At 44.8% G+C, this 22,602-nt stretch overlaps 1 protein-coding gene and 1 non-coding gene across 4 annotated transcripts in view; both read left to right on the top strand.

Annotated features, from left to right (window-relative positions):
- The window catches only part of Hecw2 (HECT, C2 and WW domain containing E3 ubiquitin protein ligase 2), a 337,940-nt gene that overhangs the window by 257,468 nt on the left and 57,870 nt on the right, over positions 1 to 22,602 (top strand). For all 3 annotated transcript variants that reach the window (XM_087902401.1, XM_087902402.1, XM_087902403.1), the window contains 3 exons: positions 5,212 to 5,346; positions 9,084 to 9,186; positions 11,340 to 11,436. In XM_087902401.1, coding sequence (XP_087758527.1) covers positions 5,212 to 5,346; positions 9,084 to 9,186; positions 11,340 to 11,436 — 335 coding nt within the window. The remainder of the gene's footprint in view (positions 1 to 5,211; positions 5,347 to 9,083; positions 9,187 to 11,339; positions 11,437 to 22,602) is intronic.
- Positions 9,823 to 9,983, top strand: LOC125414250 (U1 spliceosomal RNA). The gene has a single exon (XR_007236207.1). It is a non-coding gene; the product is annotated as a U1 spliceosomal RNA (small nuclear RNA).

The following is a 22,602-nucleotide window of genomic DNA, read 5'->3' as shown; positions in this document are numbered from 1 at the left end:
CCCGAATCAGGAATGGATTTTCCCTTTCTTTCTTCTTAAGTTATCCTCATGACTTGCGTTGGGACTTTAAAAACATATTATTTTTCAGAGTCTACGGCAATCCCTCTGTTTTCCTGGAAAAATGTGTTGATTTGGATAACCCCATTTTTAGTCTTCCACGGTCATGTGGTCGTAAATAAGAGAGAGGAAAATGTTAGGAGCGACCGCCTGTCTGGAGGTGGGCGGGGCTCGGGCAGGGGCTCTGTGTTTTGCTGTGTTTACATGCCTGGTTCCTTCATAGACATTCCCGGTTTGGCAAAATATTAACTGGAAACAGTCCCAAGCTTCTTTAGCTTAGATTTGTTGAGGCTGTGGTTGATATTTCTTCATAAGTACGGATGGCTTTTCCTTTGCTTAAAATAATAGAAGTTTAAAAAAAAAAAGACAAGAAAAAAGCAAATTGTGTAAAGAACGAGATGTATTTTGTTTGGCCTTGCTAAAATACCGCTTGGCTCCAGCCATCCCGTATTTCTTGACTCCGACTGTGCCCTGAAGCCGGGAAAGGGGAGGATGGTTTTCAAATGAGATGTGAGTTTGTGTGTTTGCATTCCGCTCCGCTTCTGCCTTGTTAGTCTTAGTGGGCCCAGCACTAGGAAGCTTGAGTGAATTTCCTTAATGAAACTTCACAGTAGGGAAGGGTGTTGTTTGGGAAATGCTCTGAGAGCTGCTAATTTGAACAGGACTAACTTCTTCCGATGACTGTTTTCTTAAATCAAGTTTCAGACAATGGCGTGCTAGATAGATACCCATGAGTAATGGCAGGCTGTTCAGAAGCTGTGGTGTGAAAGTGACCCAATTTTTTTCTTTTTTTTAAAAAGGACCAGGTCAGCTTCATTGCTCATTTGAACTAGTTAGCGTTCCCTGTGGAAAGTGATCCACTTTTCTGATATAATTGATGTGTGTCACCAATGGAACTAGCCAGCCAGCCGACAAATTGCACTGTGATTTTTCATGCTTCATCTGGGGTTTCTTGCTCCTGGTGGTGCTGGCGATGAAACCCAAACCCAGTTTACTTTAAAGTAGCCTACATTGTCACACGTTGGCCGTGACCTGAGTCACCCCCTTTTACACAGCAAAATCCTGGGAGACCCATCCAAGGTCACACAAAGGACCCTGAGCCCAAACACACAGAGCCATTGCTCGTGGGTGCTGTACCCTGTTAGTGCCCTACATCTGTGATGCTCCTGGAGATTTTCAAGACCCTTCCTCTCAAGTGCTTGCGACTGGAAACACTTATGTAAACAGTGCGCACATTCCACTGACTCTGGAACGGGGACCCCTCGTGACATGACGTGCACACAGCCCTCCCCGCCCACGGCCAGGCCTCCGACCTCTTAGTGGTGGGAGTTACTGCGCAGGTCACGTGGACGATGCGGCTGCGCCTCTTCAGCTCGCATCAGTAGAGAAGCCACGTGCTGTGGGTGAGTGGCTGTGGTTCCCAACGCCGGTCAAGGCATCCTTCAGTGCTTTTCCAAAGCCAAGTTTGGGACGAGGTGTGGAAGAAGCGAGAAGAACACAGTAGGATCTTGAGAGCGCCGTCGACGGGGAAGAGCGATAGGGACAGAGAGCGAGGCGTGTGATCTTTGGGCTGTGGCGCCGTAGCCTAATTTGTAGAAACGATTGCTACTTCCTGACATTTTGAATAATGTCCCAGCTTTGTAAGTTCCCAAGTGTATCCCTGAAATCCACAACTGTGACGCAACTGGGTTAATAGTGACCGATAACCAGATGTCATTATTTATCAAATAATGAAAATCCTTTGCTGAGATGCTGGCTCCAGTTTGACATTTAGCGGGGTCACGGTTGGTGTGACCAGCTGGGGTTGGCTTCTCTGGACTGTGATATAACACCTATCCAGAGTTTACTTGGGAGAGTGTATTCATTCACATGAGGAAGTTCAGAGGTGAGCCAGCTGGATTGATCAGGAGGTTCCTGAAGTTACAAGACACCCCCCAACACACACTCCTCCAGTTCTCTCCTTTTGCTTATCCATTTCCGTTGCCTTAGTATGCTGGCTGTTGAAAGTTCCCGCACCCCACAAGCCTCTCCACCGACGCAGCAATCCGGCTCAGACCAAATCAAACCAAATTAGAAAAAAGTCCGAGTTTAATGGATAAAAACACTCCCGGATGATTTTCGCCCCCCACCCCCACCCCCAGAGAAGAGATGGGAAGGAGAGACAAGGAAAACATGTCTGTTTTATGGGGAGCAGTTTAAATATTCTGTGGGAGTGATCTTGAGCAACTCTGGGGAAGAGGGTCATCATTTGGCGGTTGTTCTGAAATGCGGCAGGGTTTGAAGAGAGTTGGGGAGCCGGCTTGGGGTAGAGCTACCACTGGAACAATCTAGACTCTTTGGGTGTACAGATGCCAGGGGTTGGGGTGGAGCTTCTTCCAGAACAGCTGTTACCTTCCTTACTTTAGGGAGCAGGATAGAGGATGAACAGAAGGACCCCCTGTGCCCCTAATAAGGAGACTTGCTTGCTGCAAGTGGAATATTCCACTTAGTCATGACCCCTCACATGAGAAGGGTCAGGGAGAATTCCTTTCACTGATTCTCTATGGTCCTTGCGGTTTGTTTTTCCACCCTCGTGTGTGGACTGTAGCAAGAAACTTTGGAATGTTTAGGGAAAGGGATAAGAATTGAAAACTATTTTTCATGATAATAGCAGTCATTCATATTTGAAAGGTCATAGAAATGGTGTTTAAAAATGGGTATGAATCTTCTCTTTTGCTTTTCTTTAACATGGATGTAATGTCGTGCCATGTCATAATTTAACAGGGGAAAAAATAATAATAAACGGAACCTTAAACTTAGAGGCAGTTTGCCCAGAATTACATTCGGAGTGAGTGGCGGGGTGGAGCTCAGAAATGGACATGTCTTTTTCTGGGTCCCAAGCATGCGGTGATTACTTTGTCACCTACTTTGAATGTTTTAGTCTGAGAGTTTGTTCATATCTATAACTTGAGTTTCAAAACTTTGTCTTCCAAGATCTCCTGAGTAAATTGGGAGCATGGGGACCTTTGGGGAGGGTTGAGGGGGGAAGGGAAAGGCAGGGAGAGGAGCAGAGAAAAATGTAGAGCTCAATAAAAATCAATAAAAAAGAAAAAGTCAAAATAAATAAATAAAAATAAAAAACCTTAACCCTGCTTTAAAAAAAAACAAAAAACTTTGTCTTCTATTTAGTTCTCTCCTTCTTTGGTTTCTCAGACCTTATGTTTTATATACCCCTTTCATTTCTTTTTAATCCTTCTACATCTTTAGCTATTGTTGTGTTTTTCATAGATTTTAATTCTTGCCTAGTTAGATGGGAGCTGACCCTTCACGTGGGTTGGGAGTCTGTTTGGAGCACTTTGGGCGCCTTCCTTTTCCCAGGTCAGCCCTGAAAGGGATTGAGGATGGCAGAGTGAGTCAGAACAGTCTCTTCCCTCGGGGCGTTTACATAATTCCTTAGAGAATGGGTTTGAAACAAGCCTGTTAACATCAAATTAGGTTCTGACACTGTATGCAAATCCACACTGACCTACATGCAGACACCCATTTGTGCTTGTAATTGCCAGTGCATCATGGTGCCTCTGACTGCCACCCATCCTTGAAAGCATTCCTAAGGTACTACATAATTAGGCCATACTATTTAACCACTTTTTATATTTTCTCTTAGGTAACATGGTTTATATTATTATGTTTATAGTGAAATCTCCTTGACACTAATTTATACAAAAAAAGAGACTTGATAATATCTGCTGGTTTTTGTTTTTGTTTTTGTTTTTTTTGGAGGGGGTGGTTTTTCAAGACAGTGTTTCTCTGTGTAGCTTTGGAGCCTCTTCTGGAAGTCTCTGTGTAGACCAGGCTGACCTCGAACTCACGGAGATCCGCCTGCCTCTGCCTCCCAAGTGCTGGGATTAAAGGCGGCGCCACCACCGCCCAACAATAATACCTGCTTTTTAAAGGCAGGAGTTAAATAAACATGCTTGTTTGTAGAAATGATTGCTATGTTGTGACATTTCGAATAATGTCAGGAATAATGAACAGGTGTGTTAGAAACCTAAATAAAACGAAGGCCGGCGTGAAATTTGAGGCCAGAACCTGTCCGGAAGAGGCTGTGAGGGTCTGTCACTCACGTACTTCTCACACAGTGCTGAGAACAAGGATGCTCCCTCTCTCTCTCTCTCTCTCTCTCTCTCTCTCTCTCTCTCTCTCAGCTCGGGGAAGACGCACTCAGTGTGTGTACTTAGAAATCCCATAGTGTGCTGAGGGGCCGGGAACATTCTTGTTCTGTCATTGTGCTGCTTTATTTAAGAAGGTAAAAAAGGAAAAAAAATCAAATACTTTGCTTTTTTAGGATCTGTGAAAACTACTCCAAGTTTTGGGGAGCACCTTAGAGACATTGGGTAGCCGTCAGAAGCTTTGTTTTAGAGTCGTGAAGTCATCTAAGTGCTCAGGAGGAAGAGTCTTCTAAAAGGTGTGAGGCATAAAGGCACCTAGGAGATATGAACTACGGAGGAACCACTGGTGTGGTTCTGATGTAGGATGAGCTCCCGGAATAGTGGAGTGTGCTCAGAGGCCAGGAGGGGACAGAGAGAGGACTGGCCTCCGGGAAACCGGCAGAGTCTAGTAGCTGCTTTGGAAAGGGAAGGAGAGAGTCATTGATGGTGAAGTTTCGGATGCTTAGACTTTTGTAGTAACCAGGTGCGTGGGGGCCCCCAAGAGCACCAATTAGAAGAGTCCAGATGCCCTTCCCACTCATTGTTATGGTGGCTGCTTTGTTTGGATGCAGGACCTCCCTGTGTATCCCAGGGTGGCCTCCACTTAGGGATGCTTTTGTTTCCGCAGTCAGTGCTGGGATGACAGGCCTGTGCCACCACACCCAGCTCCAGATATCCACCCCGTGGCCTCCTTCTAAGGTCACCTCTTTGATGACCTAGAGTATTTTCTAAAACTTCATGTCATGTTCCTCCCTCCTATCTTCACTCTGGATCCACGCTAGAAGTGCCTTTCCCTAGTCCAACCTGTCTTGATGGAAGGGCTGCAAATTGTGAGAAAACGAGACCCAGATGACCACCCAAGAGTGCGTCGTTTCCCGACCGCGCCATGCCCTAGGTCTGCTGAGACATACGTGCGTGCGTGTGCCGCGTGTTGGCCGCTCCGCTGACGCAATGGGTTGTATCCTAGGCGTTTTTTGTCGACCACAACTCCCGGACCACCACGTTCATCGACCCTCGGCTCCCACTTCAGAGCAGCAGACCCACGAGCGCGCTGGTCCATCGGCAACACCTGACCAGGCAACGCAGCCACAGCGCTGGCGAGGTGAGTGTGGCCCTGAGGGACTGGCCAGGTGATTGGCGATGGTAGCCGCTAGGATGCTGATACGGTCCTGTGTGAAATTGTGTTGCCTTTTCTGTTGTTTGCTTGTTTCGTTTTCTGTTTTTTTTTTCTTTTTGTTTACCTTGGTTTGGTTTTATTTAATTTAGTTTAAGTGTATCATTTAGAGGCTTCGAAAGTTCCGGAATGTTGACAAGGTTTCTCTGAAAATACCTCTAAGCTAAACTGCAAATTTAGTAGTTGGGGGCCTGTGATGAACGACTGACGAATGAAGTTTCCTGTTTAACCCAGACGGAATTGGTACTGATAAGTGCACACAGAAGACAATAATCCCTTTGCACACCCAGTCAAATAAGAAAACAATGAACTTTTAGCGGGGGCTAAAACTGCCTTACCTGCAGGGAAGAATTCCTTGAGTGAGGTTTACTGGATGCCATTAAAATATCCGGATATCCAAGGGTGAATCCACAGGGCCGTGGAATCCTTGGCTGGTCTTGTCTAAAATTAAGGTGTATTTGACAGAAGTTGTTTATGTGCTGCCTGCACAGAGAAAACGGCCTGAACTGAGAATGACCGGACAGCCCACTGAGTTCTGCTTTGCCAGTTTGCAGTGCTCTGTGGTCACCACATGAGGGCTCCCCAGCACCCTAGCCCCAAACACGTAAAAATCCCTTCTTGTTTCATTTTTCTTTCAACGACTGGAATGCATGAAAGGACTGTTTGTGGGCGAAGTGTCCCCTCCTTAACGGAGCTTACGGTTTGCTTGTGCACTTGTGGCTCGCTGTGTCCCGCTTCAAGAGAGACCCTTAGACAAATGGAATTAAGATTTCTTTTCCTGCCTGCCGTTCCTAAACGCGTATCCTATTTCCAATATTATACTGTCGGCCAAATGTTCTGAGGGCTTTCTTGTAATAAAAAATTATGAATGCAATAAATAACTGGCTTCAGTTCGTCAAGAGTCCACCCGTGGAATTTCCCCTCATGCTGTTCACACTGCTTTAATGCATCACGTGGGCCCTGTTTATAGAAGAATATACACGAGAAGCTCATATAAAAATGATGTATAAGTCTAACGCGGGGTGAGGTATGCATGAAAATATTTATGCTTTATGAGTAGCCCATAAATCTTTATCATGCTTTCCTGTAAACCGTGAGTGGAGATCACTACCAATGTTTATCTCACCAAATACAACCGAACTCTCACCCTTGGACCTTGCCTAGGTTTATATACATGATTAGGACCCTGCCTAGCTTTCTCACGTAGACAGTCCGCTTTAACCATTTGCTCTACGGTGGCTTCAGAAGCTGAAGGTGGCCGTTCTGTCTAGCCAGGGTGATGTTTTTGAGAAAATATACGAGAGATTAATAGTGCTACTTCCCCTTTCTTTTAGCACCCGGGCTTCAGAACTTTGAATGACTTTCAAAGTCTAGGAGTATCCAGTCCGTGGGACAGAGCCCATCGTATATTAGCAACTAAATGAAAATCTCCCTTCTGTTGATGGGAACTGAACAGTGAAGCAGAAGAACCCAGCAGGCAGCCACATTATCATCCAACCTTTCACAGAGGCAGTTCTTCCAGGGAAGCTGGAGGCGTTGCCTGTATTTCTTGGAGGAGTTGACCACTGTCTTGTGGCCTGGTTTTAAGAAGCGAAGACTTCGCCACCTTTGGCTGTTCTAGGAAATGTTGACGCACGGCAGCACACTGGCAGGAGGGAGATTACACAGACTGGTGTCTTGAAAAGCCAAGTGCTCTGTCTGAAGATGTGTAGCTGATAACCGAATCTTCTCAGAGTGCCTAGCTGCATTCCTCGAAGCCAGTAACTCGGAAGGAGCAGGCTGAGGAAACTTGCAGTTTCGGCGTGGGTCCGCGCTGTGACCATGCGAGCCTCATTCAGCAGAGTCTGTAGTCGGTAGAAGGGCTGCTATTGCAGCTGTGGATGAACGCCTGCAGCCGTGCAGAAACATTGTGGTTGACGGTGTAAAGAACACAAGTAATTAGGGCCTATTTCCCACATTCTTAGTACGGAGAGCAAGTTTAAAGTGATACTTGAGATGAATGAAAATAAGAGGGAAAAGGTCCTTGATAAACTTTTTTTGTTTTTGCTTGTTTGGTTTTTTGTTTGTTTGTTTGTTTGTTTTTTTCAAGACAGGGTTTCTCTGTAGCTTTGGAGCCTGTCCTAAAACTTGCTCTTGTAGACCAGACTGGCCTTGAACTCACAGATATCCACCTGCCTCTGCCTCCCGAGTGCTAGGATTAAAGGCGTGTGCCACCACCACCCAGCCTTGATAAACTTTTAAGGGGCCCACGAGGATACCAGGGCAGGGGGTATAACACTCTTGCTGCACAAACTAGTGGCCTGACTTTGATCCCGGGAACCCATGAAAGAGTAGAAAGCGAGAACTCACTCCACAGACTTTCCCTCTGACCTCCACATGGACACCATGGCACCCTGAACACCGTCCACCATAACAAATCACATGACATTGTTTTTAATAGCTGGGGAAGAAAGCTCCGTTTTAATAGCTCATTTAGGTAATAATGTGGACTTTTTTTTTATTGTTTCCAGCTTTATGGGGGCATAGGAAATAAATAGCAAATGGCTAATAATGACAACTGATTTTGAAATATCCCCAAGCCCCAGGGGATCTCAGAGAAGATTATGTTCAACCTCACCTTGAAGAGAAGGGAAGGTTTCACGGAGGAGGAGGAGGAGGAGGCTGTTTGAACTTTACTTTGAGGAATGAGAGCCTTCCTGAAGGATGGGGGCGGGGCAGGGGAGGTGGAGGGCTGTAGAGATGGCCTCAACAGGTACCCAGCTGATGTAATATGATAAAATGGCCGTGAAGATTTCAGTGCAAGAGGGTAGGAGCGCCATCTGAAAAGTGTCAGTGTACCAACCCAGTGTCACCTCCTGTCCTCTCCTTAAAAGACTTTTGGAATATGCGAGAAGATGCTAGAAGCTGAAGCAAGGTTAGAATTTCCTGGCACAAGCACAGATGCGTGGACTGGTTATCTATGTGTAGGGTTTTCGAAGCCTATAAGAGGCACAGCGACTAATCCAGGGATTAAAAAAAAAAAAAGGAAACCATATTTAGATCATGCACACCTGCTCCTGTTGGCCGTCTGGTGTGGGAGGCTCAAACCTGAAAGAGCTGTTACACCAGGCCCTCTAATGAGCTTATAAAATTGCTTCTGAGGAGATAATGTCCTAATGCACAACCCCGCAGGAAGATTGCTGCCGCTCAGCTCCTCCTCCGCGGAGGCAGGGAATTCCCTCAGCTACCTAGGTAAAAAAAAAAAAAAAAAAAAAACAAGAAAGAAAGAAGGAATATCCAGGTGCAGAGGTGCAGCCCGATACATCTTGTGTCACCCAGCTCTTCCCTTTGACCATATTGTGGCAGGTTGGGGTTCTGGCCGTGCAGACAATCCTGACCAACAAGTCTTCAATTTTGCCTCTGCAGCCTTGGTAAAGGCAAGCAGATTGAACTCCTGAGCCATGCATGTTCACTGGCCCGGCTCCTGTCACTGACGGACCTGTCTCACTCACCGGCATGAAGCCTTAAGAACAGACCTTTCAAGGATCTGGCGTCAGCGCCTTGGCTGGCACCTGTCCTGATCAATTGGTTATTTGCCCCCGAGTGTTTGGAAGAACTCGGTTTGAGATGCCAATGCAAAGCCCCGGAGCTCTTGGTGCAGATAGAAATATTGTTTATCTTCGCAGGTAGGCGAAGACTCTCGGCATGCAGGACCACCCGTTCTCCCCAGACCGTCCAGCACATTCAATACCGTCAGCAGGCCGCAGTACCAGGACATGGTTCCAGTGGGTATGTCAGCTCTTTCTGCAAATCTTTATCCGAGTTATCCTGTTACTGTATAGAGTGCATACCATGCCCACGGGTGCCTCCTGCCAGCTTCCCATTCCTCCCCGTGTCAGAAAAACTACTTCATTGTCCTAAAGCCACTTATGACCATACCCTAGTCCCTTGATTCTCAGAGAGCTTCTGCCTTATAAAATCCCATATTCCTGCTTAGCAAGTATTGGGTTGCTGAAGGTAAGAAACACTAATGAAATAATATGCAATCATTGTAAAGTAAGCTTCCGAACAAACGTATAATTAGAATATATCGCATCCTAGGATAGAATTTAAGGGGTGTGTGAATCCGTGGTAGCCTCATTCACCAACCAAGCAAGGCTACCACGTTTTTAGGGGCTTCTATAGCAAACAGAAAGCAACAAAGCCTCCAGAATAGTAAACTGAAATCAACGGATGTGGGCTTCCAGGTCTGAAAACCGTTTTGAACTGTTATTAAAACAGTGAAGCTACAGTGTAGTCCTGGTCTCCAACCTGGAGCCCCAGAGGCATGCAGAGAGGACAGACTGCAGAGAGGTGGCTAAATTCCCTTCCCACCTTAAAGCAAAACAGCTTTCTCTTTGTCTGTTTTTACATCAAAGAACAAACATACTTACCTGGCAGGGGAGATGCCATGCTCATGAAGGTGGTTCTCCCAGGGCGAGGCACCCCTGGTGTGCTCCAGATGAGCTGACCCTGGGATTTCCCCAAGTGTGAGAAACTTGACCGCATAGCTTGTGGTGGGGGGTAGGGGTTTGTTTCTCTACCCTAGAAACAAACAAACAAAAACCCTTCTGCCACAAAATACAGTGTACTACCCATGACTTAAAGATAACCACCAGATAAGATTTCTGGGGTTGATGTCTGTCCACATTTATAGTATCATTATTAATATATAATTATTAATAACTACTATATGTGTAACTTTCATGAGCTTCAAAATTATTGCATAAGAAGTATCTCGTCTCTGATCTTGAATGGAATATAAAACGATTCCATTGCAAAAATGTCCTCAGTTCATACATATATCATGAAATGTTAACTTAGGGATCTTTGGTGTTGACATTAGAATTCAGTCTTCACAGATAGCACTTAAAAACTTTTAAAACATTTAGCTAATATATGCTAACAATATGTATGTGCAGACAGTATGACATTTTAGACACAGCTGCCTATAGAATTGATGGGCTCTCTGTTGTCTGTGAATTCAGACACTCTCTCCTTGGTTCTCTGAATTATATTTGTTACCTATTCCTGATTATTAGTAAACCAAGCAGAAGAATCTTAAGTCTGCAGATTCATTTTCCTGACAGAAGGGGTAAGAATGGAATGCCTAATAAATTTTTTTTTAACCATTTTGGCGTTTCTGTAGCCATGGTAACTAGGTTGTAGATTGTTTAAAAATATCTGTCTGCCAGCAGTTGGTGATGGTCTCGCAGTTGCTTGGTGTGTTTGTTTGTTTATTCGTGTTTGGCGTTTATTTCCACGTAGAGTTAGAGAATGGCTTGTCCTTAGCACTGTGGCTGTAGCTGTCACTGTTACCGGTGACTATTGTTTTGGGGGGTGAGCGGGTCTCTGGTTCGACCTCTCTGCCTAGCCACTATTCAACCAGAAGACGATTTCCCGCTTCTTATGGCTGTCCTTTCTGTGAGGTTGTCTGCTGCTGGCGTTTCGTTGATGGTGGTAGTTTTGGTTTGGTTTGGTTGTTAGGCAGTCATACAATGTAGCCCAGGTTGGCCCCAAACTCAGTCCTCCTGCTTCAGTCTCCCAAGTGCTGGGATTATAGGCCTGTACCTCCATGCCTGGCTTTCAGGTTGATTTTGGTAAATTTAAAATTATGACCATCTAGAATCTTGTTAGTGAATTAATCTTGTCATTTGAAAGTATTTTTGGCTCATGAGATATATTGAAAAAGAATAGCAAGTAGCAAGTGTAAGCCTAAGAATCGTGTGACAGCTTAGTCAAAGTTGGAAAGTAAGCATCTATGCCCCACTGGCAGAATAGCTCCAAACTGAGACCTTGGGTGAAATGGATGTTAGCAATAAAACGTAGTTTTTAAAGTCTGAATTTATATGAATTTAGATTTTTTTTAAGAATCATTGTTTCTTTTTACATTTTTCTTCCAGCCTACAATGACAAAATCGTTGCGTTTTTGCGTCAACCCAACATCTTTGAAATTCTACAAGAGCGTCAACCCGATCTTACCAGAAACCACTCACTCAGGTAACCAGGGTATCGGGATTTGTTTCAAGGGGCATTAACACCCATATCAAGTTGTAGTGGCATTGTGGGTCTTCTGGGGGAGGAGAGAAGTAACTTTCCTTCTGACATTGTTTACAAGGGTTATATATGAATATGCTGTCGTCAATACCAGCTCGTTTTTGTCCCAGTTTCTCTCCTAAGTACAAGAGTTGAGTAAGATTGGCTAAATAGGCTAGAATCTCCCTTACAGAAGGAACATTAAAAGGAGACAAAGGTGTCCAACCAAGCTACATCCCAGCTTGCAAATGGTGGCACTGTCGTTTTAACTGTGGCTTGAATCAACAAGAGCAGTCTTCTATTGAGTTGAGATTTATGAAGTCCCAGACTTGACATTCCATTTGTTCCTTGAGGAGAACATAGCAGAGCCCACGGAGAGAATCTGGTTTCCCTGTGTGAGCCCTCCATACACCAATGTCTGGTTCCAGTCTCCCTATCCCTTCCTAAACTTGTGCTCCCCTTCCCCACAGACTTGGCTTCTTCTTGGCTTGTCAAGCTGGGGCTTTCTTTTAAAACTCCCCGCCTTTGAAACCTTGCAGCTCCACAGTGGCTCTTAGGTTCGGGATATCGGACAGTGTTTCTGCGTCCCAGTGGGCTGTGTGTCACCAGGGGTAGCAGAAGGGAAATCTTATACTCGGCGCCCACTTGATTTACACGTTACCTTTTATGGTAGAGATGCATTTGCCGATGATATAGCATCACATATAGTATATCATATCATATACGTGATATTTGCCGTGTATAGCAGTGCTTCTCAAAGCTGACCCATCTTGTTTTCACCCAAATAACATAGGAGCTTTAAAAAATGCAAAATGCCGGGCCTCACTTCCGACATACACGGTCAGACAGTCAGTCTGTCTGTCTATCTAACTAAATGCCTCTATCGATCTATCTATCTATCTATCTGTCTGTCTGTCTGTCTGTCTGTCCGTCCGTCCATCTGTCCATCTGTCCATCTATCTGTCTCTCCTCTTCCTTCCTTACCCTCTCCAGAAATGCCATCCAAGAAGCATGGGTCAAGTTCAGGCAGTGTTTGTTTTGAGCCTCTCCATGCAGTTGTCCAGCACGGCCCGGTGTAATAGCCTGAGCAGACACTAATTTGGTAGTTAATCGTGTGATGTCCGGAATTGTTCTTTGCATTCCTGACTCAGCGACTTTCTTGCTCTGATTTGATTTTTCAAGTTCTCATTTCTCAGTTAGGTCCTTAGATCCTCTCTGATAGGGATCGTGTCTAGCTCACCCGTCCCATGAGGTCTGTCCCTTGCTGCTCAGACATCTAAAAGCGCCTTCTATACCGTGAATAAATTGCCAATATTATTATGCAGCCCTTATCCCCAGAAACTTCGTGTTTCTGAAGATGAGAAATTAGGCAAAATTTTAAAGCATGCAAATGATGGCTATGTTAGAATCCTAGTTCACACTGTGGGCTCCCAAAGTGGAGTCCCAGAGCCTTCTTCACCTAAGCAGGCTGTTCTTGACCACCGAAAAAAATTATTAAGACAATACAACTCTGGATTTTGAATGTCTCTTCCTTTTGGTGTCTCCTCGGCAATCCAGGGTCCCCTAGAGATGAATAAAACTGCAGAAGTGAGTTAGCCAGTTCAACCTTCTATTCGAATTAAGAATCCTGGGGATTCTGGACCTCCTCCGTGCAAAACTACTTCTTCCTGCCTTGTTAATCGTGAGGGAAAGACCGTTCTAGTTTCTCTCAGTTTTACTTCCTGTACACACCTACACATGGCAGGGGGGAGGTCTTCTAATGAACCCCATCCCCCACAAAACAGACTCAGAGTGTGAATGCTTAAGTTTTGTGCTTTTCCTCTGCATGCTAGCTGATTATTTAAAGCAATTAGCATATCTTTCCGGCTCCATCCCAGGGGAGCTGCGTGATAATTGACCTGAACAGAGCACCTGACTTACCACAGGCCTGTAACGGCTTAGAACGTTAGCAAACGTATTAAAGGGACGGTGGGAGGCTCCAGCTGTTAACATCCAACTTTGGCCTTGTTTTGTTTTCTTTCTGCTTTTTATTGCTAAGCCGATGGAGGATTTTAACTTTCCCCGTGGCCGTCAGGGTCCCCAGTTAACCAGAGTTCTGCGTGTAGAGCTCACATGGCAATCTCTCACGGAGAAATGACTTCATATTTTCTTTGAGCTGTTTCCATCTATGCATGATTTGAGCCTCGGCAGATTGTGGCCATGGGAAGCATCAGTAAGCATGACCGGCCAAATGAAGCAGGAACTTGAGTCGATGAGATAATGTTGCTTCCCCTACCCGGTGTGGGTCACTCCGGGCTATCGTTTGCTTAGCCTGACAACTTAAAGGAGAAGTCCATGTCTCTGAGAGAACATTCTGTTTCCTAGAGCTAAAAAAACCTGCGTTGTCAGGAACGTTCCCACAAATATAGGGGGTGGAGTCTAAATTGTGATTTTCTTTTAAATCTCAGCTTTAAGTGATATTTTTGATAGATTGTGTTAGTCAGCTGTTGTTATAACAAGATACCTGAGATAACTGATTTATAAAGAAAAAAAAATTACGTTGCTTTTAGTGTTTCTAGTCCTCGATCTGGTAGACCTGTTGTCTTTGGTCCTCTGACTGGCAGGCCGGCATCACCAGATGGGAACAGCGGAAGGCTAAATGCTGGCCTCGCAGCAAGGAAGCTGAGAGCAAGCTTTCGGAGCCAGGGTCCCTCAGTCCCCATGGGGAGGACAATCCTGATGGCTGGTGAGCCTCCCTCAGGACATCTGGACGTCCACAGCAATTCCAATAGCACCGCCCTAAAAGCTGAGCTAGGCTTCTGGATCTTGATGTCATGCGGAATAGACCCTGCGGGTCATCTGTGTTCACACGTGACTTTGAGTGGTCTGTTCCTGCCCGGCCAGGGACTCCTGACACCAAGGAAGAAGTCCCGTGTCTTCCTCCTCACTGATAGTACAGCAACTTGGCAGAAGCACAAGGCTTCCTTGTCCCCTGAGGAAGGGACAGCACAGGGGGACAGAAGTGGTCTCTTGGCCTTGTGCGTCTCTTGCGTTGCTTCTGCTTCCTCCTAAACCAGAGCAGAGCGAGCAATTGGTTCGGCTTTATTCACCACCACTTTTCGTGAGATTTCCACGTTTCTCTTTTCATAGAGAATGCTCGTGCTTGTTCGTGTACAGAATGGCGTTTGCTGTCAACTGCTGGTCTGAAACCCCGGTTTCCTCTCTAGCCTATCATAGGGCCAGCATGGTGCCAACTTGTCCCTTCAAATCCTTAGTCCTAGAAGGGGTTTATTTCTCCAGTTAAGAAATGAATGTCCAGAGTGGGAGGCGACTCAGCAATTAAGACTGTACTGCTCTCTCAGAGGACCCACATGTGCTTTCCAGTACCCATTGTTAGGAATATTTCCTAAAACGAGCCTTCCGCCAGCACCAAGAAATCCAATCAGACCAGATAAGCCAAATTAAAATGCCGATGTTTAATAAATGTTGCACTCTCGGGTGGCCGGGAGTGCGTGGCAAAGGAAGGTGGGGGAGTCATCCACACAAACCCAAAAACCAAGTGTTCTTCTTTCCTGCACAAGCCTAAATAGCCTGGGGGAGTGGTCCTGACCTTCCCTGGGGAGGGGTCACCGCTTGGCAGGCTGGGAGTTGGAGTCCAAGCCAGGGCAACTGCCAGGCCAGGGGCTTCCAATCATCCCAGACTTCTTGGATATAGAGGTGTTAGAGGGCTGGGGTGATGCCCCCAGCTTAATATTACACCCCCCATGCTGGGTGGCTCACAACCACCTGTAACTCCAGCTCCAGGGCGTCTGATGACCTCTTCTGACTCCAGGGGAAGCTGAACTCACACATGCACCTGCCAGTCTCCACATACCTTTACATAACTAAAAATAAGGTAATTAACAACAACAAAAAAAAAACCCAAATTTGCGTCCACTTCCGTCCAAGGGGAAGTCCCTATTGGACTGCTAAACTGTACTCCTCCTTTTCATTGGAGGGTAATGATAGTACCAAGATACTAGGGGATGTGAAGACAAGAGCCGAAATGAGCAATTCGAGTACAGTTTCAAAATACAAATATCTTCCTTTAAAACATCTTTTATACTATTTCGAGGGAATATAACATACAATGCCATCCATTTTTTAGTTCTAGCATTTGTATAGTACTCTATTATGAGCAAGGATCATAAATTTCCTTCTTTGGTGCCTCTTAGGCCCAGCCAGGAAGTCTGGTCCCTACCAACACTGTCCTTCCAGGCGACACCAAGCTGCAGGGTGACAGTTCCTCACAGGCTTCTTATAGAGAGTTCATTGCCGTGAGAACGTGATCTCTGATGCTTTCTTTCATTCTGTGTCCATGAATCCATTTCGTATCGTAAGTTACTAATAAAGAAATGACTTAGAGGTCCCAAGAAATTCTGAACCACAAGACGCGAGCAGACAGGAGCCCCAGGTCACTTCTCAAGATTCAAACATAACTATGGACCTTTTCTGCTTCTTTCTATCATAGTTTTTGGAGAAACCTGAAGGTTTCTGTAGTCCAATTGTGCTCTGATTATATTTTTAAGATTACGTTTGCCTTGAAACTACAGAAAAACATAGGATTTCGTAGAGTTTGAAAGTCAAAGTTTCCAAAAGCTAACTTGAAGTAAAGCCATCTAGGTGCTCATAATAGCTAGCCTATTTCTCATCCGGCTTGATTGCAAATGAATTTTTCCACATTAAAACGGGGCTAGAAATATTAACCTCAGCTATCATCTGTGCTCCTTGGTCTAAACTACATGAATTTGCATCTGAGGATCCCGAGGTGTACTCTTACCCCAGCACGCATACTCTTACCTCTGCCGGCCTGGCTCTGCCTTCCAATCTCCCTTGACTAGCTTACCGCTCACTCGGCTGTGAAAACCAACATAGCGATGGACTCAATTTCAAAAACAGAAACTCTACATGGGGACTATTATTTTCCTGCCGATCATTTATATAGGGATAACCATTGAGTTTTTAAAAACACCTCATTAAGATACTTATAGACATGTATTAATGGTCATTAGAAACTTTGGGTAAGAAGATTCTCATCTCTCACTAGGAGACTAGAAATGCTGGCTCTTGGGAAGTAGTATGTGTCTTACGAATTCACATTTGTGGCTAGACAGACTTTTGAATTCTGACTCTACAGTTCACCACCTAGGGTGACTTTAAATAACGCATCCTTCGGCGAGTAAATGAGTAAAGATTATGAAGCACTTGATAGTGCACGCAAAGCAAAGCTGCCGTAAATGAAGGTAGGTGTCTGTCATTTAGGTCTTGATTGCCTCACAGAGATGGAGCTTAAGATAATTTGTCCTAAGGCCTTCAGATTTTCAAGGCCACTAGCTTTGAGACTGATCATGTGTATTAAAGGAGCCATGTAATTCTGTGTATGTGATTGCACTGCAGCCAGGGCCTCTTTGGGTCATGATTAACTTCTGTGAAGGATGGCTTGCCCGTGTGATTCTCACCACTTCCTATCTCTGGAGTCTTTATATACGTACAATGAAATTAACCTGGGAGAGAGAGAGAGAGAGAGAGAGAGAGAGAGAGAGAGAGAGAGAGAGAGAGAGAGAGCGCCCATCAAAATCCAGAAATTTCTAAGGGCTAAAGTTTCACTTTATATTTGCTATTCATGTCTTATTTGAATATACATGCTGGTTCCTATGTGTGTAGTAGGCTTTTGATTATACCTATGTCTCGTTTTTGCATTTGGGGGGTATGTTTATTTTAAAGCCCAAGTACAGAGAGTTATAATTTCAATTTATGAATATATTTTCAATTAAAACACTTCTCACCAAATTTATAACAAGGTATGCTATAATTCATATCAGTATAAAATTCCTCGTAAATTCTGGTATTCATAGGTATCGATTCTTTAGAATCGTGGCCTTGGCTATGAAACCCCTTCAGAAAGATGTATTGTAGCTAGACGTTTTAGCACCTCATGGTTAAACTCCTTTTACAGAGTCCAAAATTGTTTTGCTGTACTGAAGTTCTTCTTATCTATAGAGACTACGTTCTAAGAGCCATGTGTTTGCCTGGTAGCTCCCATGGAACAGAACTCTATATACCATGATATATACTTAAGATTTGGTCCAGAAAGGATGTAACCGTTCCAAAATAAAATAGAAGAGGTATAATAACACGCTATAATAAAAGTTATTTCAAACATGAATTTGTTTTTCTCTGGGAACTTTCCATTTAATATTTTTGAGTTATGGTTGATCAGAAATCCAAATACAAGCCATGGGACTAGAGAAGCAGCTCAGTGGTTGGGCACACTCGCTCCTCTTTCAGAGGATCGGCGTTTGATCCCCAACATCCACATTTGATGGCTCATAACTACCTGTAAGTCCAGCCCCAGGGATTCCAATGCCCCTGACCTCCTCCATGGTCACTGGGATTCACATCCACATACATGTAATTAAAACTAAGAAATAAACGTTTTTAAAGCCACAGGCCTTGTTATGTTGGTTCTTACATCATGCAGGACGGAAGGGAGGGAGCAAGGAAGGAAAGAAGGAAGAGAGAGAGAGGAAGGAGGGTGGAAGGGGCCATAGAGAAAACCCTTCATATGAGCCATATGATACTCATAGCATGACTCTGACTTTATGGAGAGGTCAGTGTCTAACCTACTATTCCTTATTGCGTCTTCACTACAAATCCGTGGAATGAGCGAACACTGTGATTTCAGTAGGTTGCCAACAGCAGCACAGCAGAAAGAGCGGCTCTCCAGACGCCTAGCTTGACCCTGTTTCCAATAGAGCCTTGTATTGGGAAAAGCACAAATAATTTTGCGGCCCATCTAATAACAGGCTTGAGAGTTTAAAGTCTTTGGAGGGCCGACAATAACATAAGCTCCAGGCTAAGTATTTGCAGTTTAAATATGCTTGTTTTAAGGTGAAGAAGCGGAGTTAAGCCTGTCTTAGTCCTTGGCCTGTAGATGATATAGTTGATTTATATCCACCTATAAGATATCTTCAACATGTGACCAACTCATGTCATCTCTGTGTGTCCGGAAGAGTCCCATTCTAAACCCAGCCTACAAGGCGGCAAGTCGGAAGAAAAGGAGCCTTTCTGTTGTGGGCCGTCTGTCAAGGCAGACTGTCTTGGAATAGCCACAATGTCAATCGCTAATGCTAATTTCCCTCTGGTGGGTATGTATGTAGCCTTAGGGGACTCAAGCGCCTGTCTAAAATTGTCCCAGGCAGTTTGGAGAGCATAAGTGTTTGCCACTGCGTTACGGCGTGACTGTGCAGGAACCCAAGTACGGGGAGCTCCTCGTCACGTGCCCTTCTTTAACTGCAAGAATGGAGAGAGGATTGGTTTCAATGAGATTGTTTTCTCTGGGAATTCCAGCCTTAAGACATTGCTCCTTGTCCTCAAATGACCTCCCTCCTGCGAGAGTCCCTCTTTGGAGGCAAATCTGTGCCCTGGGAGGAAGTGGTTACACACTGGGTGTGAGGGGCAGCACAGGCAGGCCACTTTTCCTCTTGAATGCCTTTTCACTGTTCTCGGTGGATTCCAGTTCAGCCATGAACCTGAGGTCGGCGTCCTGATTCTGCTTTCCCGCCACAGCAGAAAGTGATGGCAGTATTGTTCATGACCAACATGGAGTGTGAGTGTCAGAACTCAGTTATTTTGGCATTGGCTGATCCTGTGCCTTTATTTTGGCATTGGCTGATCATGTGCCTGATTTTTTGCCAGGCTTTCCTCTGCATAAACACTGTGAAGCATGTAGCCAGAGGACATAGGGAGAAAGACCTTTGTCCCCAAGAGACTCATATCTCGAAAGGAATTTATAATCTTCGTTATAAACCACTAAGAGTGAATAGGATCCTTTCTTCCTCCCTTCCCCCTTTCTTGTTTTATTTTTTTTGGGGGGGGGGTGACTTTTTGACAAGAGTTTTTCTGTGTAGCCCTGACTGTCCTGGAACTCACTCTATAGACCAGGCTGGCCTTGAACTCACTGAGATCCACGCGCCTCTGCCTCCTGAGTGCTGGGATTAAAAATTAGTGACACCATACCTGGCAAAGGGGTGTTTGTTTGCTTGTTTTGGTTTTGGTTTGGTTTTTGCCTTTTAGGATCCTTTCAGTTCTATACATTGGCTGAATAAATATACTAAAGTAATATTCAGACTCCTCTAATTACAGTCGAACATGTTAGTAACATGTCTCAGACTGTGTTAATTCCAGATCCTAAGCAGCTTTGTGGCAGTTCATATGAATCCAATCTCATTTTCTGAAAGGAACAGAGGAATAATAGATCACTCACATTGACTGTGGCCTCTTCTGTTCTGAAGAAACTTAAATATAAAATGCATATCAATTTCCCGTGATTATAATTTTTATGAACCATAAACCAAGAGATGTATAAACTAAGTTAAAACTGAGAAAATTATATGATATAAATTAAGTCTCTTTTTGTAAGTCCCCTGAAGGGTGTGCCTTTTCTGAATGAACTGCAATACCAGGGCGATGTGTAGAGAGGTTGGAACGAGCTCCTGTCCCATCTCTCTGCTTCCCAAACCCACTTAACATGCTGTCCTTGGGCAGAGGGTTATCCCACAGGTTGTAGACTTGTCTTTGCCAGAATGCCGAGAGGCAAGAGAATGAATACTATATCTGAGATACGTTTTCAAGAGTCAAATAATAGATGTTGAGACTGTTACCAGTAGAAAGAGACACTTGCCTTTTGTCTGCCCAGTCTTTGACTCAGTCCTGTGCTTTGGTCTCGGATGGTCTGTGACTTGCCTCCTTGGCATTATCCTGGTCACCTTGTCTCCTTCACAATAGAAAACTCACTGGTATGTACTGATTTGTTGGTTTAGCCCAGCAGTTTATTAGAACATTCCCAAACATTATAGTGAAGATGTTAGTGAATTCATCCCATGATGTGTGAATTCCATCACTTGTCTATCTGCAGGATGCTTTTGGACTTCTGTTCATAAGCTAAGACCTGCTGTCTTTCCTGCGTTACTTAGCCTAACTGTATAATATCCTTTTTAAATTCATCATCTCTTCATTTTCTCTATAGCCTGTGGCAACCTATATGACTTAGCATCCCTTGATCAGTTTCATGGAAATCAATAGTGTAGCAGAAAAGTTGTCCTTCCAGTCAGTAAGAGAATTGCGCGTGAGCAGAAAACAGCTGCTGTTGTCGTACTTGACAACAAGGCCCTGGTGATGTAATGTAGTATGGAGGCCGCTTGTTCATTTCCTGGCCGCCCAGACTCCCGAAATAACCACACAGAAACTGCATTAATTAAATCACTGCTTGGCCTATTAGCTCTAACTTCTTATTGGCTAGCTCTTACATCTTAATTTAACCCATATTTATTATTTTATATTTTGCCACAAGGCTCATGGCCTACTGGCAAGGTTCCATGGCTTCTCTCTGACTCCGCCTCCTTGCTCCCAGCATTCAGTTTAGTTTTCCCCACCTATCTCTACTCTACCCTATCACAGGCCTAGGACAGTTTCTTTATTAACCAGTGGTATTCACGGCATACAGAGGGGACTTCCACATCAGTGTAAGGGCAGATAGCCCTGGTCACTAACACTTGAAGAGTTTGTGTCTAATTGCTGAGTGCTTGTCTTGTAGCTACACGTCATGGGACATGAAGTCCCGTGGTGGCAGACGGTCATGCATGTCTTCCACACGCTTCTCTAATGTTCATGGCTTCAGTCACCAAAATGAGAAGACACTTAAAACTTGCTGCAGAACATGGGATGATGTCTGCAGATTTCTCATAGACGAGGTAGTCAGTTGAGGAACAATGGTCTATGGGACGTTGGGCAAATCGGTGATAACCAAGGAGCATTTCCTTCTGCATTCTTGGAAAGTATGTGCCATTTCTGAGACTCTGCTGAATTCTCTCTTCCTCTCTCTTGGTCCATTCTCTTAAGCATCAATAAATGAAGCTTGTTTTTGTTTTTACATAAAAAGACTTTAGAAAAGACTCTAGCTAAGTCCTAAAACAGAGTTGGGGTATAGGAACAGAGCACTTGACATAGGTTTATATACTGTTGGGAATTGCCTTTGGTTTGCTCTTACACCGTAAGCTCCTGGGTAGGCAATTTTATGGTTTTCTTTTATTTCCTTTTCTTTCTTTCTTTCTTTTTTTCTTTCTTTCTTTCTTTCTTTCTTTCCTTCCTTCCTTCCTTCTTTCTTCCTTTCTTCCTTCCTTCCTTCCTTCCTTCTTTCCTTCCTTTCTTTCTTTCTTTCTTTCTTAAAATGGCTTTTTGAGACAGGATTTCTCTGTGTAACAGCCACCCTGGTTGTCCTGGGACTAGCTCTTGTAGACCAGGCTGCCTGAACTCACAGAGATCCGCCTGTCACTGCCTCCCAAGTGCTGGGATTAAAGGCGTGCACCACCGCTGCCCAGTGTGGTTTTCTTTAACTGAATTCCAAGTCCACAGAAGACGGTGCCCAGCACAAATTAAGTGCTTGAGAAATGCTTGAAGAAAAGACGGGTGATGAACTGGTCTAAGAAAGGAGTAGAGAGCTGGGCAGTGGTGGCTCACACCTTTAATCCCATCACCCAGGAGGAAGAGGCAAGCTGATCTCTGAGTTTGAGGCCAGTCTAGTCTATAAAATGACTTCCAGGACAACCAGGGCTACACAGAGAAAACCTGTCTTGAAAAGACGAAAGGAGGGCGAGAGAGAGAAGAGAAAGAAACTCCCTAATTCAGAAGATACCGGCTGGTACCAGTTTTCCAATACAGTCTAGTGCTTTCTCCCAGAAGCAGGACCCATAGCTTGTCACCGTGACAAACATTCTGGCCTGGTAGAAAACTGGTCTCAGCCCGCCTCGCTGTGTTCTCATCTGAGAAATCAAAACCAGTTGTTTCTGTTGCTTAGTAGTTGGTGTGGAGAGAGTGAGGAGCGGTTTTCCCGCTGACGTCCTGCCTCCGGTGCCAGGCTCCTTCCTTCCCTTCTCTGTGTCTTCCCTGTGACTCAGATGAGCGAGATGATGGTCCTCTTATTCACCGGATGTCTGCAGGCCACGCTGTGGTCAGAACCTAGCATCTGTGTCATCACCTTGTCCCGTTCCAAGGAGCTCAGCTGGGGAAAGTGTGAGCCTGATTTCATCTGCCTTGCTGCCTTGTGACGGTAGA

This window comes from Myodes glareolus, chromosome 27, assembly GCF_982192425.1.
Source record: "Myodes glareolus chromosome 27, mMyoGla1.1, whole genome shotgun sequence".
Classification (NCBI taxonomy): Eukaryota; Metazoa; Chordata; class Mammalia; order Rodentia; family Cricetidae; genus Myodes; species Myodes glareolus.
This window is presented reverse-complemented; position numbering and strand designations above follow the sequence as displayed.